The sequence below is a fragment of the Eucalyptus grandis genome, chromosome 6 (genome assembly GCF_016545825.1).
Source record: "Eucalyptus grandis isolate ANBG69807.140 chromosome 6, ASM1654582v1, whole genome shotgun sequence".
NCBI lineage: Eukaryota > Viridiplantae > Streptophyta > Magnoliopsida > Myrtales > Myrtaceae > Eucalyptus > Eucalyptus grandis.
The window spans coordinates 41,953,535-41,967,295 of record NC_052617.1 but is presented as its reverse complement, the minus strand read 5'-3'; the positions used below and the strand labels follow the sequence as shown (position 1 = coordinate 41,967,295).

General features: G+C 41.2%; 2 protein-coding genes across 3 annotated transcripts; both read right to left on the bottom strand.

Annotated features, from left to right (window-relative positions):
* Nucleotides 1–3,304: 3,304 nt before the first annotated feature.
* Nucleotides 3,305–5,201, bottom strand: LOC104449892 (cytochrome c-type biogenesis CcmH-like mitochondrial protein). 2 transcript variants are annotated; one of them, XM_039315473.1, is made up of 4 exons: nucleotides 5,023–5,201; nucleotides 4,535–4,692; nucleotides 3,886–4,017; nucleotides 3,305–3,793 (listed from the first exon to the last, which is right to left on the bottom strand). In XM_039315473.1, exons 2-4 carry the CDS (start codon nucleotides 4,676–4,678, stop codon nucleotides 3,590–3,592), a joined length of 480 nt encoding a protein of 159 aa, XP_039171407.1. In that variant the 5' UTR covers nucleotides 4,679–4,692; nucleotides 5,023–5,201; the 3' UTR covers nucleotides 3,305–3,589. The 2 variants fall into 2 exon arrangements, with proteins under 2 accessions (XP_039171407.1, XP_010062495.1); XM_010064193.3 differs by having other exon boundaries at nucleotides 4,535–4,688; nucleotides 5,023–5,198.
* Nucleotides 5,202–6,148: 947 nt separating this feature from the next.
* On the bottom strand, nucleotides 6,149–13,477 carry LOC104449891 (probable plastidic glucose transporter 3). Its single transcript, XM_039315472.1, is given in 15 exon segments — nucleotides 6,149–6,784; nucleotides 8,086–8,200; nucleotides 8,431–8,519; nucleotides 8,909–8,982; nucleotides 9,062–9,205; nucleotides 9,289–9,442; nucleotides 10,340–10,433; nucleotides 10,556–10,668; nucleotides 10,816–10,915; nucleotides 11,420–11,552; nucleotides 11,633–11,700; nucleotides 11,794–11,815; nucleotides 11,818–11,904; nucleotides 12,505–12,613; nucleotides 13,341–13,477. Coding segments are annotated over 14 exon segments (1,485 nt in total). The 5' UTR covers nucleotides 13,341–13,477; the 3' UTR covers nucleotides 6,149–6,601.
* Nucleotides 13,478–13,761: the final 284 nt, after the last annotated feature.

Here is a 13,761-nt window from a genome sequence, read left to right as displayed (position 1 = left end):
TGTAAAGCCTCTCAATCTCGAGAAAATATTCAGTAATATTAAAGCGTCACATCAGCAATAATGTAGTGTGCATTTATTTAGTTAGGTCCGGACTGACGTGTAAAGAGTATTTGACAATTAAACAAAGCTATATGAAAAAGTTGACCGCTCACCATAAATGCTAGCCATAAATGCATGTGGCAGCTTTTTACACACAAGATGTTTGAACGCCCCGCTCAAATTTTCTCTTCTTCAACCCTCTTTTGCTTTTCTCTTCAAAGGAATTGCATTGGAGAAACGCCGCCCCGTTTTCCTTCAGTATCGAAGACCTTCGTCCTCGCTTGACCGCTGTTTTGGCTTTGAAGACCACCAACCACCATTTCAAAGGAGGTCGGGTCCAGAGCTGTCCGCCATAGACAGGCAAATTAAATAAGCAGACAATGGCTATTGAAAGGTCCGTCCTTGATTAAAAAGCAATCAAGGATGACTGTTCAATCTTATCTTGGACGATGGATGAAAGGAAGAGGAAACTCTTCTTCAATCATCCGAAGAACGTTCATCCTCACAATGTTTGACATTCTGGTCAACAGCTCTAGCGACTTAGCAATAGTATCGCAGGTTCGAAAAGACTACGTAATGTACCTGGCTATGACGTCCAGCATACAGAGTGCTCGGAGCTTTTAGAGAATAGAAAGCGTTCTATTTTGGCTTGTGACATATGAATCAGTCACGGTTAACCCGCTTTGTGCTTCCGAGATGAAGAAACTTGACAAACAAAAGTGCATTTGAACCAAACCCAACCAAACGTAGGACAGAACAAACTTTGGGTCAGCTTCGTTGGGAACAAATATCATTCCCCGAGTCATGGACTAATCTGGAGGAGGTGCTGTCGTTTGGCGATCACCGTTTTGTCTCGCCTTTTGTGTGACGAAGCCCTTCCATCCTACAAATGAAAACTTCAGTGTCGTATCAAATGATTCCTTAATTAGCAGTACTTCAATGCGTAGAAACTTTCTTTCTTTTTCTGTCAAGATGTTCATATCGAGATGTTTCTCATTAGTACTCCTATGTATTTCAGATTCAGAACTATGTCCAATACACCATATCTAATTGCTACGCCATCCGTCTCATTTATAATAATAATAAGTAATAAGCATCTTTTCTTTGTATGCAGCAACGGAATCTTGAAATGTGACATTCCCTAATCACATTTTCCCTTTCCAAGGGTTCTCATAAGTTGATGTACAAGATATGATGTAAACCGTCTCCATTCTTGGCTGCCGCATGAAATACAGACCCTTTATACTTGAGCTCTCTGTACTCTTGACAAAGGGCGCAGCAGGGGCAAAACATGTGAGTGATGGTATCGCCGCAGGGTTCTTTCAGTGACCAATAACACCTCCTAAACTTTCTTCGATAGCCTGAGCTTATCATCCACTGAAAGCAGAGGAGAGGCATCATCATAAGGTAAAGACAACAGACCACCACACATCCTGCATTTCACTGGTGAAAGGACTAAAACGAGCTCAAGCTGTTGTAGTTAGAGAGGGGCAAAGGGACCAAAACTCGACGAGTTACAAGATAGGACAAAAATAGTGCGAGACTAAACTAGGGTGTACACTTCAGAATGGATACTAGAGTAACTACAGTTGATAATCCAACGTAAAAGGACAATGAGGCCTTACTAGGCGATTGTTTCGTCAAGCATTTCGGCGATCCGTCCGAATGTTACACAAGAAAAGAGCACAATTGTAATGGCTGTCATGAGTCAAAAGAACATAGATCGGATGGGATTTCCTGCACCTTTTTACTGTCTAAGCAAGAAAATGGAATAGTTGAGTCGAACTTCATCTCAGGCTTCGTTTTTGTTATCAAAAATGGTGCAACTTTATCTGAAATTTTGTTCGGTAAAGGCCTCAAAAGGCTATTCTTGCTGTTGCCTCAAACCATAAGATATTGATAGTCGCCAAAGAGCCTCTCCAATCAACTGTAAAGCGTACTTTGAGTTGCCATCTATAGCTACAACCAATTCACGCGATCAAAACAGAGTGGAAAGAAAACAGCCTTTCAAGAGGGTAGACACCCCCTACTGTCTGGATTAGTGAGTTAACCGAAAATCCAAATCCATGGATAGATCTGATGATGATCTACCTTCTGAAGGTTCATCAGAATAGATCTAATCATTTTGATGAGTGAAACAGGGTTATACTATAAATTTCTGCATATTACATTTCGACACAACCAGGTCAATGTGGAATAATGCAGAACTTTTCTTAAAACTAACACATCATGTCCTCTACTGATGCTATTATATCTGTGCTGCGCATTGCAGACACTGCAGCAGACCAATCGAGCCACCAAAACGAAATCGAGAGAAGCCACTGAAGAAAATAGTACCGTTTGGCATGTCAATGTGGCAGTCGCATAGTCCCAATTGCCATGAGGAGTTGTCATGAGGTTCTTGTTGCCAACAGTTGCAGCACCTAAACATCGCCGAAACTGTAGCTGAACCCTTCTCCAATCAGAAGACTCTTCAAAAAACAAAAGCAAGAGAAGAACCGATCCCCCTGGAGCAGAGGGAGAGAGATACACTTCACACGCGCTTGCACGTTGTCAAATTCCCTTATGAAATGATTCTTTTTTGGACGCAGTTGAATGCTGACCCGATGAACCTGACTTAGATGGACGACCGGGGGGTTTGACTTCTGTCATGAAGCCACCAAGTTAGGGGGCTTCATTCTCAGTAATTACATTTGAATTTATGGTCTCAAATGCAGTATGAACTGGTTCAGATGCTTCGGCTCCATGTCTACTTGCATCGACTGATTTGCAGGAGGATCAGCTACGGCCATCTCAGATGGTTGCTGCACCGTCCCATCTGCCTCAAAAGTTTCGAGCTTAACCATTTGATGGAGTGGAAGCCCAAAAACTTGATCGTGGCCGATTCTCCTTTCCTGTGATTTCCTATAACCTACTCTTCGTTAAAGCATTTTATATTGTGACCCAGTTTGTCTTTGTCAAGACATCGCAGCGGATAAATTAAGCATAGAGCCAGAGGTCACAAGGTTAACAACAAAAGGAACGACCAAACACGATAGACTTGTTGAGGCCACAGAAGTTGTCAGATTTCAGTTCGTGGGACAGTGGAGCTGAAAATGCACTTCAGTCATTTTTATTGGCTAATTTTCCATTGTTTTTCACCTGCATCATTACCTGGTTGTTTACAATGACAACACCAAAATGTTAGATTATTCCTGTTTGCTGTCCCTTCGCACTGATTGTTTGTCTGAGGGCCCTGCAAGCTGTTTAAAAATGGCACATAGAGTTCCTCTGGAAAGGTAAAACACTTCAACTATGGAGGATCATTTATTGCATCCACAAAACTATACTAAGGCTTGAACAAACTACTTTCGTGCATCATCCACTTCTCTCACAAAATTATCAAAAGCCCTCTAACTAATAATTCGAGAAAACACATTCAATTATAGTAGAACTTTCATCTTTGAACAAGAAAGAATCTAAAATAGACTTCCCATGAGAATGTACTTCCCATGAGAATGTAAACATACTACCATTGCAAAGGTGACATTCAAAAGCGGGATGATACAAATCATTGGCCAAGCCACCTCTTCCACCACGAGGATGGAGCTCCTCGTGGAGAGGGAGGTGGTGTGAGAAGATCAAGCATGGTTTCCTTCTCATTTGGTGTCAGTGGTACTCCTCTAACAAGGTTTAGAGCCATGATGTGAACGTTTGTCCTTTGCCTGTGCTTATTGTAAGCCCATACGCCAGCAGCAGCACCTGCCATTAGTAGCTGCAGAAGATAATCCAAGTCACAGTATGGACAAATTCAAGCAAAGGGTAAAATCATTAAGAATATTATCTTTAGGTTCTTTCTACACTAACCGGTGACAGCCACAAGGCTGCAGTCTGCATATCAAACTTTGGGGCGTAAAGAACTGTCTCTCCAAAATCCTCCTCAAGCTTCTTAAAAATCTCTTTGTCAGTTTTGCCAGATTGGATCTCATCGCGAATCAACTACACAGCAAAAATTGTAGGTGTCATATTTTAGCAAAGGTCTAAGAGAGATTTGTAGAAGAGACGGTTTTAATTAGGAAGGGAAACCTAGATGGCAAACAGAAGTTCAAAACAAACAGTTATTTTAATGCATCCCGATTCGTCATAAAGGCTAAAAAGAAAAAGAATCCACATGTTACGCGCCTTCATCATGTTTATTTAACAAGCATCTTCAGGAATAAGTCCTGCATGAGGGAACAAAGCAAGAACAATTATAAGCTCTTAGATTCATCTCTGTTTTTTTTGTAACTTCTTCCACTTGTCATCTGTAAAACCTTTTTGCATCCCTGAAAAAATATCCGAGCAATTGGCCAAGGAACACCCTAGCCTTGCGTATTCACAAAAAGAAACAACAAGCAATTGGAATAGGAAGTCAAAACCACAACATTAATCTCAGAATACATATGGCGAAACCTACAATTAAAAAGCAAATCACCTCCTCACAGAAAACAATCCGAAAACAGAGGAAAAGAATCACCTTTCTCAATAAAATAGCAATATCAGCTTGAGAATCTTCGATCGACTGGCTGCCGCACTCGGTGCAGCGCACATTATGACTGATGTTCCTCGCCCTGGCTTCAATCACGCGTCTCTCCTTCACTTCCTCATCCTCACCCTCCATCTTCAATTCACTTCCTCAAGATACCCCACATTTGAACAAGAGAATGTCAGCAACATAGCCCCAGAGAGTGAAAAAGATTGGATTTGCTGAGCCAATCACGGTTCAGGCAATTCAACAAACAGCTGCTTCGCAAGGATAAAAAAACAAGAACCCTCATAGCAGCCAAGATTCTTTCGTTCAACGAGACCCAGTAACGAATAAGCTATCACCTTCATGATGGTGATGGTGCAGGCAAAGATGAGAGCACGACTACGAGTGCGCAATGAACAACAAGCTATCACCTCTCACTGATCAAACATGCGGCTTCCAACAGCTATAAACCGTAAAGAAGAACAAGTGCTTACGAGTGATTGATGGATCGCGAGATGATGATGATGTGGCTGTCGCCTCACGACGTGTGGAGTAAACGGTGATTATGCCTGAAGAGTTTGCGACTTGCGACGGTGATCGGTGTTTATAAACTCTCTTTCTCCCTCCCGGAAACTTGGGTATAGAGAGAGAGAGAGAGAGAGCTGCTTTTTGTAAAAAAAAAAAAAAAATTGGTTTTTGGATTTTTTTTTCTTTTATTATTCTCGAGTTCTCTCCGAAAAGTAGAATCATGCGTTTGTCCGAAAACCGTTGAAAAGAAAACCGGTTTCTTTGCTTCCGTATTAGAGTAAGAAAACTTAACTATATTGAAGAACTTTTATGTTAAATGGATTCAAAATCTTAGTTAGAGCAGAAAAACTAAAATAGTTTAAATTGCTTCTTACAAACATGGGGAGAGCACATTTTTTATTTTTTTCTGCTTTCATTGAAATTGATTTCTGAAAGAAAAAAAAGACCATTTAGAGGTGGAAGAAAATAAGTCGTTTAATTGGGTTTTGTCGGGAGTTTGGTTTCCAAACTTGTGTTGGTCTAGCGAGAGATCTTAAGAGATAAAACTTACAAGGTAATTTAGAAAGTCTAACGCGAAAAAGGGACAAAACTCCAACACTCTCTGTAACGATTACAAGGATTTTCTTTTCCATTAAAAGTAGGTAAATAAGGGTCAATCAGAATCAATCTCTAGTTAAATCTCCAACACATTGGAATCGGGTTTGATTTGTGTCGTAAGCTTTGTCAAAATTGCCGGCCTTACTTCAATTGTAGAACCCAGCAAATCACTCGTCAAATTCACTAATTTACTCAAGAGGATGACAGAGCGAATAGTATCAAACGTGGCTAGACCCCTTCATTTCAGAAACTTCTGTTTATCACTTAGACCTTGCTCGATACAATACACGGAACATAACGCGGTGTCTTCGTTTGCCAAAATCAAAAATTGTCTTATGGTAGTCTTTCCATACTCCAAACCGTTACCATGGATTCGCATTTAAGCCTGCATCAGGAGAGCGAGGCATTTTTCGTAGTCCAAGGTCGACCACAACAGCCTCTTCAATTAGGTCGGTCGCGTTTAATGTGGCGCCTAAAATTGGAACCGCATGCTGAGACAGCCAAACAGCTTCGCCGATTGCCGAAGCAGTGAATAAATATGACAAGTTCTCTTCCGGAGGAAAGATTGATTTGAGGACCACAATGAGTTCGTGCACATGAATATATATCACCATAGACCGAGTCAATACCAAACTATATTTGCGCTCTAGTTACGGATTCAAAACTGTTGCCCATGCTCTTTAGATGTTACGTACTCTCACATCAAGATCAGCAGGAGACTGCGACTTCCTGAAGTTCCACATTTACGTGATGCAGAACTGATGCAAGAATGGCTGTCTAATGAGGCAGCCTGTCTCGACCTGACTCGTGTCTGGGATTGAAACCGGAGCTTGAGAATTAAGCAACATAATCACCGGGGTAGTTTTCGAATGAAGGTAATCGCCATACTAAGCTTGTGGTAAGATACTTTCTGAACATCTCGCAGAAGCACAAATGGTCGAGGTGCCTTTATTCCTGTGGAAGAAGAGCAATCTCGATTTCCTGCAGTGATTTTCCTTTTGTTTCCACCACATTCCTCTTTACAAAAGCCGCCCCTATCAAGCAAAAGGTGGCGAAAATTGTGTATAGGACCTTTGGCCCTAATTGCTCCAGCAATTGCAAGAACAACAAGCCAACGAAAAAGTTAATCACCTGATGAAAATGGAACATATATTAGCAGTGGCTACCGTAGCACGAAATTTTATGGAAGCAGGTTAAAACACAACAGGTAGATCCGTTTGGCATAGCATGAACAATAACAAATATCAAGTCAAATGGATTAACTAGGTGCAGAAAAGTCCAATCAGACAACCATTCTGTCTATGACAAATCAGAACTTCTCACGTAATCTAAAAATCTCTGGCCGAATGTAAAAAAGTAATTTGAAAGTCCATTGTTGTTACCAAGGACCGATGAAATCATCTTTATTTGCCATCAGCAAATTGCAACAGGTTTCATACACTTCGACCATGAATTAACCTAAGAGTTTAACAATATTTATTATATCTCCAAGTCAAGAGCTCGAAACAAATTTGCATCAGGTCATGCAATCTAATTATATGTGGAAGAAATACCGTTTGAAATAACCAAGAAAGCATCTAAAGCAATGAAATTATTGGACCAAAAAAAAAAAAAAAAAAAAAAAAAACAAGACAGTATCCAAATTGATGGATTCTTTAACTGAACTATACAGACATCAATTCAGCTATCGTCAAACTTGGGATCATGCCATCAATGAGGCATGACCCACCGTAGTAATAAATGGGGGGCTAAGCCACATCTTTATACCACACTTTTGAAATAATTCCACAGGCCCACTGAGATACCAGTTGTGGCAGAGCATAGAAAGTTGATTACAGCATGTCCTCAGTAGAGGAACCAATGGCTCTTGTAGCTATAATCAGGAGTTAAAGCTAAATGATCAAGGAGGAAGAACCCAGAACTCACCGAGACAGCACAAAGTTGCCAGAACCTCAGCAAAATAGGTCATTTTTACAAGTTTCAAGCATAAAGTTTAGATAATAGTGCGGGACCTAATACCAACCCCGCTAAAAGTTTAAAGATGTTATGTAATATTTAAATACTCAAATAATTCCTCATCATGTGTGGACTGGGATTTGACATGGAACTGATGGGAGCAAGTAGAGTATAATTGAGGAAATGAGTAAAAATTCAAGTACAAGACCTCCAGCTCTAACTACATACAATTTTAGCCAATCCATCCAAAAGACTGTAGATGTGAAGCACGGTTTGATTTTGAGAGACACACTGACAACTTGACAATTTCAAAGGGTCGATGCATGAACTTGTGGCAAGCATCCAAACAGAAAACTAAACATAAACCCAAGTCTCACAGGCATGGAGTCAGACGTTAGCTCCTATCAAAACATATGGCGGCAAAAGTGAAGCACTAATCGCTGAAGAAAAAGCATGAGATGGAAAAAAAATATTACCCAGTGCACAGCCATACAAAACGCCATTGCCTTAGCCCTGATTCTACTAGGAAATATTTCTGACAACAGAAGGCCAGGGACTGGACCAGCACCAAGAGAGAATGCCAAGACAACCCTGCCCATCCAAACCAAGGTTTAGCCAATTTGAAACCATATCCACACACAGCAAGTTTCTCATTTCATTTGCAACCACAATGTTTATTTCTTGCAAGTTTTGCCATATTTCAGTGGACTAGTCAGTATTTGAACCCCTACGTGCTGCCATAATTTATGCAGAACCTAATCACTTCATCTGGATCAAAGGTTTTTTAAAATTTCCCTCTCTAAACTTCAGAGGATACTCACAGCAGCATGCCAGCAGCTGACATATATGATGATACAGAGCCTGAAACAAAGGAACTTGCAGCAGCCACTTGAATACCCAATGACACTGCCTGGAACAACCAAGGATGAAAGTAAAAGTCAGACGGTACGTAAATCATTACAGAGGTCAAAATGATTCAATTATCAGTTCAGTAATTTGTATTGCCTAGTTATTTGAGGTTTGCTGTAATCACTCTCAAAACACACAGGCAGTCATGCGTTTCCCTATGGACAACCGGCAACAGACACACACCTTGAACCAATGCAACCAAAGGAGCAGATACAAAATAAGGATCCTGAAATAACTAATAATGGAATTGTAGTGTCTTATGTTTGCTAAGATTCCAATGGTCCACCACACATACAATGACCTCCAAAATCACAGTAGGGTCACTTTTCAAAGTGTGAGAAATATTAAATAAGACAAGTGCAGTCTTCCCAAGGGTTCCGTGGAACTCACCATTCCTATAAAACTCCCAAGAAGCAGCACCTTCCTTCCTAACTTATCCATCAGGATCATTGCTATGACTGACCCTGATTAATTAGCAAGAAGCATGAGGAAGTATGTCAAGACCCAACTCAGATTTCACAAAAAGGAAGCTTGGAAGCGTACCTGACAAATTTGATATTCCTACACAAATGTTTGCAATGTCTGAAGGTATGCCGGCACTTTTAAAAACAGAAGAAGAGAAGTAGAAGACAGCATTTATTCCTGAAAGCTGTTGTAAGGCAAAAAGGACAGAGCCAATGAAAATCACTGCAAGGTAATTAATAAAGCCACTTAGCGTAAAGAGATGCGGATAACATAATGAGGAAGTGAAAAAAAATTAAGAAGCATACTTCTAAAATAGCGACCGTAGAGTAACTCGGAGAGTTTTACGGTATCTACTTCATCTCCCCTGTCAGCCTTCGACAACTCTGCCATTGCAGATTTTACATATACTCCACCCAAAATTTTTTCAAATTCAGTTTCTGCTTCAGCAGCTCTTCCTCTCTGAAACAAGTCAAGAGCACTGTAAGCACCATCTATGAGATTCACCTACAATAACTCAACCGCAGGAAAGAGCTCAAGTGAAAAATAACAGAAGAAAAGTAGTAGGAACTACATGAGGAGCAAGTCAATAAAAGGGTAACAACATTGCACCACACATAAGCTAAGAACCACGGACTTACAACACCAGAGCTTGTGGAATCTATTGTAAACAACTTATCAGGAGGAGAATCCATTAAACTACTGCTAAAACATGATCAATGCATCTGCATTCACTCAGAGACAATTGCTGTCATTCATATCATTAAAAATTTTCCATAACTCAAAACCAAGTTCTCGGCAAGATCATACGCAGCCGAGAAAAGTTTCTTTTTTTCTTTCTTTTTGGATCAGTTAGCTTAAAAATTATACATTCAGCCGGCAAACATTATCCAAATATAGCCAAACATCAACACGAATCCGACAAATTCCACAATGCACCAAGGCACTATCAAAAAAATCGTCTAGAAGCACCAAGATTTGAAGATATGGATGCGACAACAATTCATTTAGTTGATAAAGAAAAGAATCACCTCTATCCTCTTTCTTAATAGATGTATGATTGTTTATCCAGTTGTCCATGACAGCATGTACGGAGTGTGTGTATGTGCACATAAGCTAGTGAAAATATGTCTTATCCATGCACATATCACATGTTGCACACGCATAACTTGGCCCATAATTGCGGAGGCATGTAGAATGGGGAGATGACTACTGTTAGGAAAACTCAAAATATTATCTATCCAGTTTGATCTGCCTTAAGCTCAAACTGCTCAACCAGCTTAAAAATCACTAATAATTCTAAAAGAAGAGGTCAACTATGATATAACCGTGACCACTACAAAGGGAGAAGAACAAAACCTTGAAAAGCCAATGAGGACTTTCTGCACAGAACTGCATTAAAAGAGCAAGTGCTACAGCAGGAATAACGGACACCACAAAGCAAACTCGCCACCTAAAAAAGATAAAAAAACCATCACCATTCTCCTCTCAAACACCCTCGAACTTTCAACTCTGATATTTGCATAACAGAGACACAAACATGCACAGACAATATATTTTTGAGGCACGGCATACCAGTTTGCGACTTCCTTGGCTGGAATTCCAATGAAAAGAGACCCCATTAGTCCAAGACAAGTTGCAATTTGGGTGAAGCTCCCAAAGGTACCCCTTACACTGGTAGGTGAGACCTATTTATGGTAAAAGAAAAATTAACTCAGGCAGGTAGGCGAGAGAAGTTGATCAAAGTACTGTCGTCTTATTGCCGTTCCACTAATTAGAAATAGAAACAAGCCGATGGCAGTGCAGAAGATAATGAAGCAGTCAGTGCATTATACCTCTGCAACATAGAGAGCAGCAACAGGAGGGCCAAGACCCATTCCAGTTCCCACAAATAATCTTCCTAAAAGCATACCCCACAAATCATTTGTTGCGGCACTGCAAAATCACATTGGAGTTTAAGGTACACAAATATATATGCTCCCGGCATGAATGCTGGATTATTTCATTCACCTTATTTGACAACCTGTTTTCAGATTTATTAATGAAAACTTATCACTGGATTTAAGCTCTAGCCTGTGAATGAGCCAATTTGTAAGAAAAAGCTGAAAATAAAGGCTGAAAACCATGTCGCTTGAACACATCAAACACTTAACGTGACCAATCAGAGTGTAAATAGAAGTAGGAAGCTGCTCATTGTTAACATATAGGCAGCGTATATGATTTATTCATTGCTGCCACCAGTATGAATAAAGCCTAGTACAAATGTGCTTGAGAATAAAGAAGACAAAAAGTGACTACATATTACCAGGACATTATACATAACATAGGGTCACACCAGCAAGGTACTCACCTCATGATGAACAAGACAAACTATTCTTGGATAGCTCCAAGCACACAATGGAAACAATGCAAATATGCAGAAGAATTGCAAGTGTTTACCTCATTAAGGCCCCAATGATCATGGGCAGGGCACATAGCTGAAATGCCCTTCGGCGCCCAACACCATCTGCAATCCAACCACTAAACAGGGATCCAACAAATGCCCCTCCTAGACACGTACTCACCACTAGACCTTTATTAATCAAACATAGCATGTCAATACACTTGCTCACAAGCATGTACGAAAGATCAGCAGCACGTTGATGGTAGTACCTTCAGCCAATGCATTTCCATTGAAGCCTAGGTCCAAGGAGATGCTCTCTAGTGTCTCATTAACTACCCTGCATCATCATAACCAAAAAAAAAAAAGTGTTTATTCTTATGCTTGTTGAATTCAGCACAGGAAACAACAATCAAGACCTTCATGTGCACACCCGAGATGGTAACCGAACAGGAGGAAGAAAGAGCTGCCACAAGGACATGTGGCAAAGAACGCCTCCATGAAGGGTTTCCGAGATCTTTACCAACTCCATTTAGTAAATGTTCTGAGAAACAATGTTAAATTAGTTGAGCTATCAGTAGTTTGCACAAACCCAATGGAAGCAACAAATCAGGAGAAGGTACTATGGTGCATGCTCATTTTAATCTTAAACCAAAAGAATTAGGGGACAACTTTTCTTTGTCGAATTAAGTAAATGCAGCTTTCTAGTCAGAGGATCAAATCCCAAATGACAAAGGCATCTCTAAAAGCAAGTGCATAACAATCGGCACATTCAGGTGATGCACCTTCATGTCAGCGGGTTTTCATGTGGCAATCAACTCGCATAAACAAATGACTGCACGCCTAAACTTAATTGCAATGTTTCTTCATTTCTTTCTTTGTCAGCTTTAATTTACACATCTTCTCTCTTCATTCTATTTTCAAACATCTTAATCTTGTTACAGAGGAAGAGCAGTGGCAAGCCAAATGCAGAGAGCTCACGTTCAATTGATTTTCAAATATAAAAAAGGTCCTTGGATCAAGGCCAGGAAAGCAAAAATTCGACTGAGGACAAACTTTTTGCTTTGGCTACATAGCTAAAACTAGAAGCAGTCGACAATTGATATTAAACCACTGACACTTGAGCAATGACACTTATACTAACCGGAGGCACCATCCTTGTTAAAATTAACATAATCCCTAAGCACGTTGCGCTTGTACGTCGAGAAGGCATCCCCATGTCGCCCTCGCATGGTTAAATCACTCCCGCCCATCTGCAACATCATAAAGCCGAAGAGCCTCAGCAGAGCCCAACGCAGTTAGCGAACGAAATAGAGCCGGGAAACCTCAAGAAAATCCAAACAATCAACGCGATCAAAGATCCCATTTTTAACAAGAAAAAGGGAGCGCGCTGGCTCTGCCGAATGACTAGTACAAAAGAGAATGGACAGTGGCGTCACTTCAATACTATCCAAAAGTAGTTTGGAGACGCCAGACGTCGTGAGAAACGTCCTCACCCACGTGCATGACCACAAGCATGAAATCGCCGGATGCACAAAACATGGAGGTCTACACACAGCACGATCAAGACTCGCATCGCGTCGTCTCGTTCTTCTATCATTTCCTCTTTTTCCTCCTAACTTTCTAATCGAGAACCATGCACATCTCGAAGAAGAAATTTAAAATCGACCCGAGATCCAAATCTAGAACAACCGCGTCCCGCCGGATTCTAGTCCAACGGGCGGGGGCTTCCGACATTCATCGACGAACGAACGACGAAGCCGCGGAGAGATCGCGAGCTCCGAAAGATCCCACAGAACGAGCGCCGAACGCCGCGAGCGTCCGCACATTTGCGCCGCTAAGGCGTCCGGCGAAACGGGAAAAAGCGCGGCGACACTTCGAAATGCACGCACCGGAGCAGCGGAATACGCGCGACGGAGCTGGGAATACGAAGTCTGCGAGATGCAGAGGAGGAGGAGAGGTCGGTCGATTCTCCGGTACCTTCGCGGGATGTGGCGGAGGCAATCGCGGTGGCGCCTTCGCGGAGAGAGAAAGAGAGAGAGAAGTGGAAACGCGGAGAAATGGTGATGGCGATGGCGATGGTGAAGGCGAAGGCGGAGGGGATAATACGTATATTACAGGTGGCTAACATGCGCGGGAGGGAGCGTTAATTGCGCCCAAACTATATTTGTCCATCATTTGTCAGCTTGTCGCTCACTCAGAAGAGAGAGAGAGAGAGAGAGAGAGAGAGGGGAGAGGGAGAGTATTTCGAAAATATAATAAATTTAAATGGCGGTTATTATCTTTTCCAAATCCTTTTTCGGAGGAAAAAGATTCCCCATATTCTTTTCTTGATACCACTCATCAATTTTACAAGTTCGCCGATCAATTCTTGAATTAATGATGCTTTTCTTAATTCATC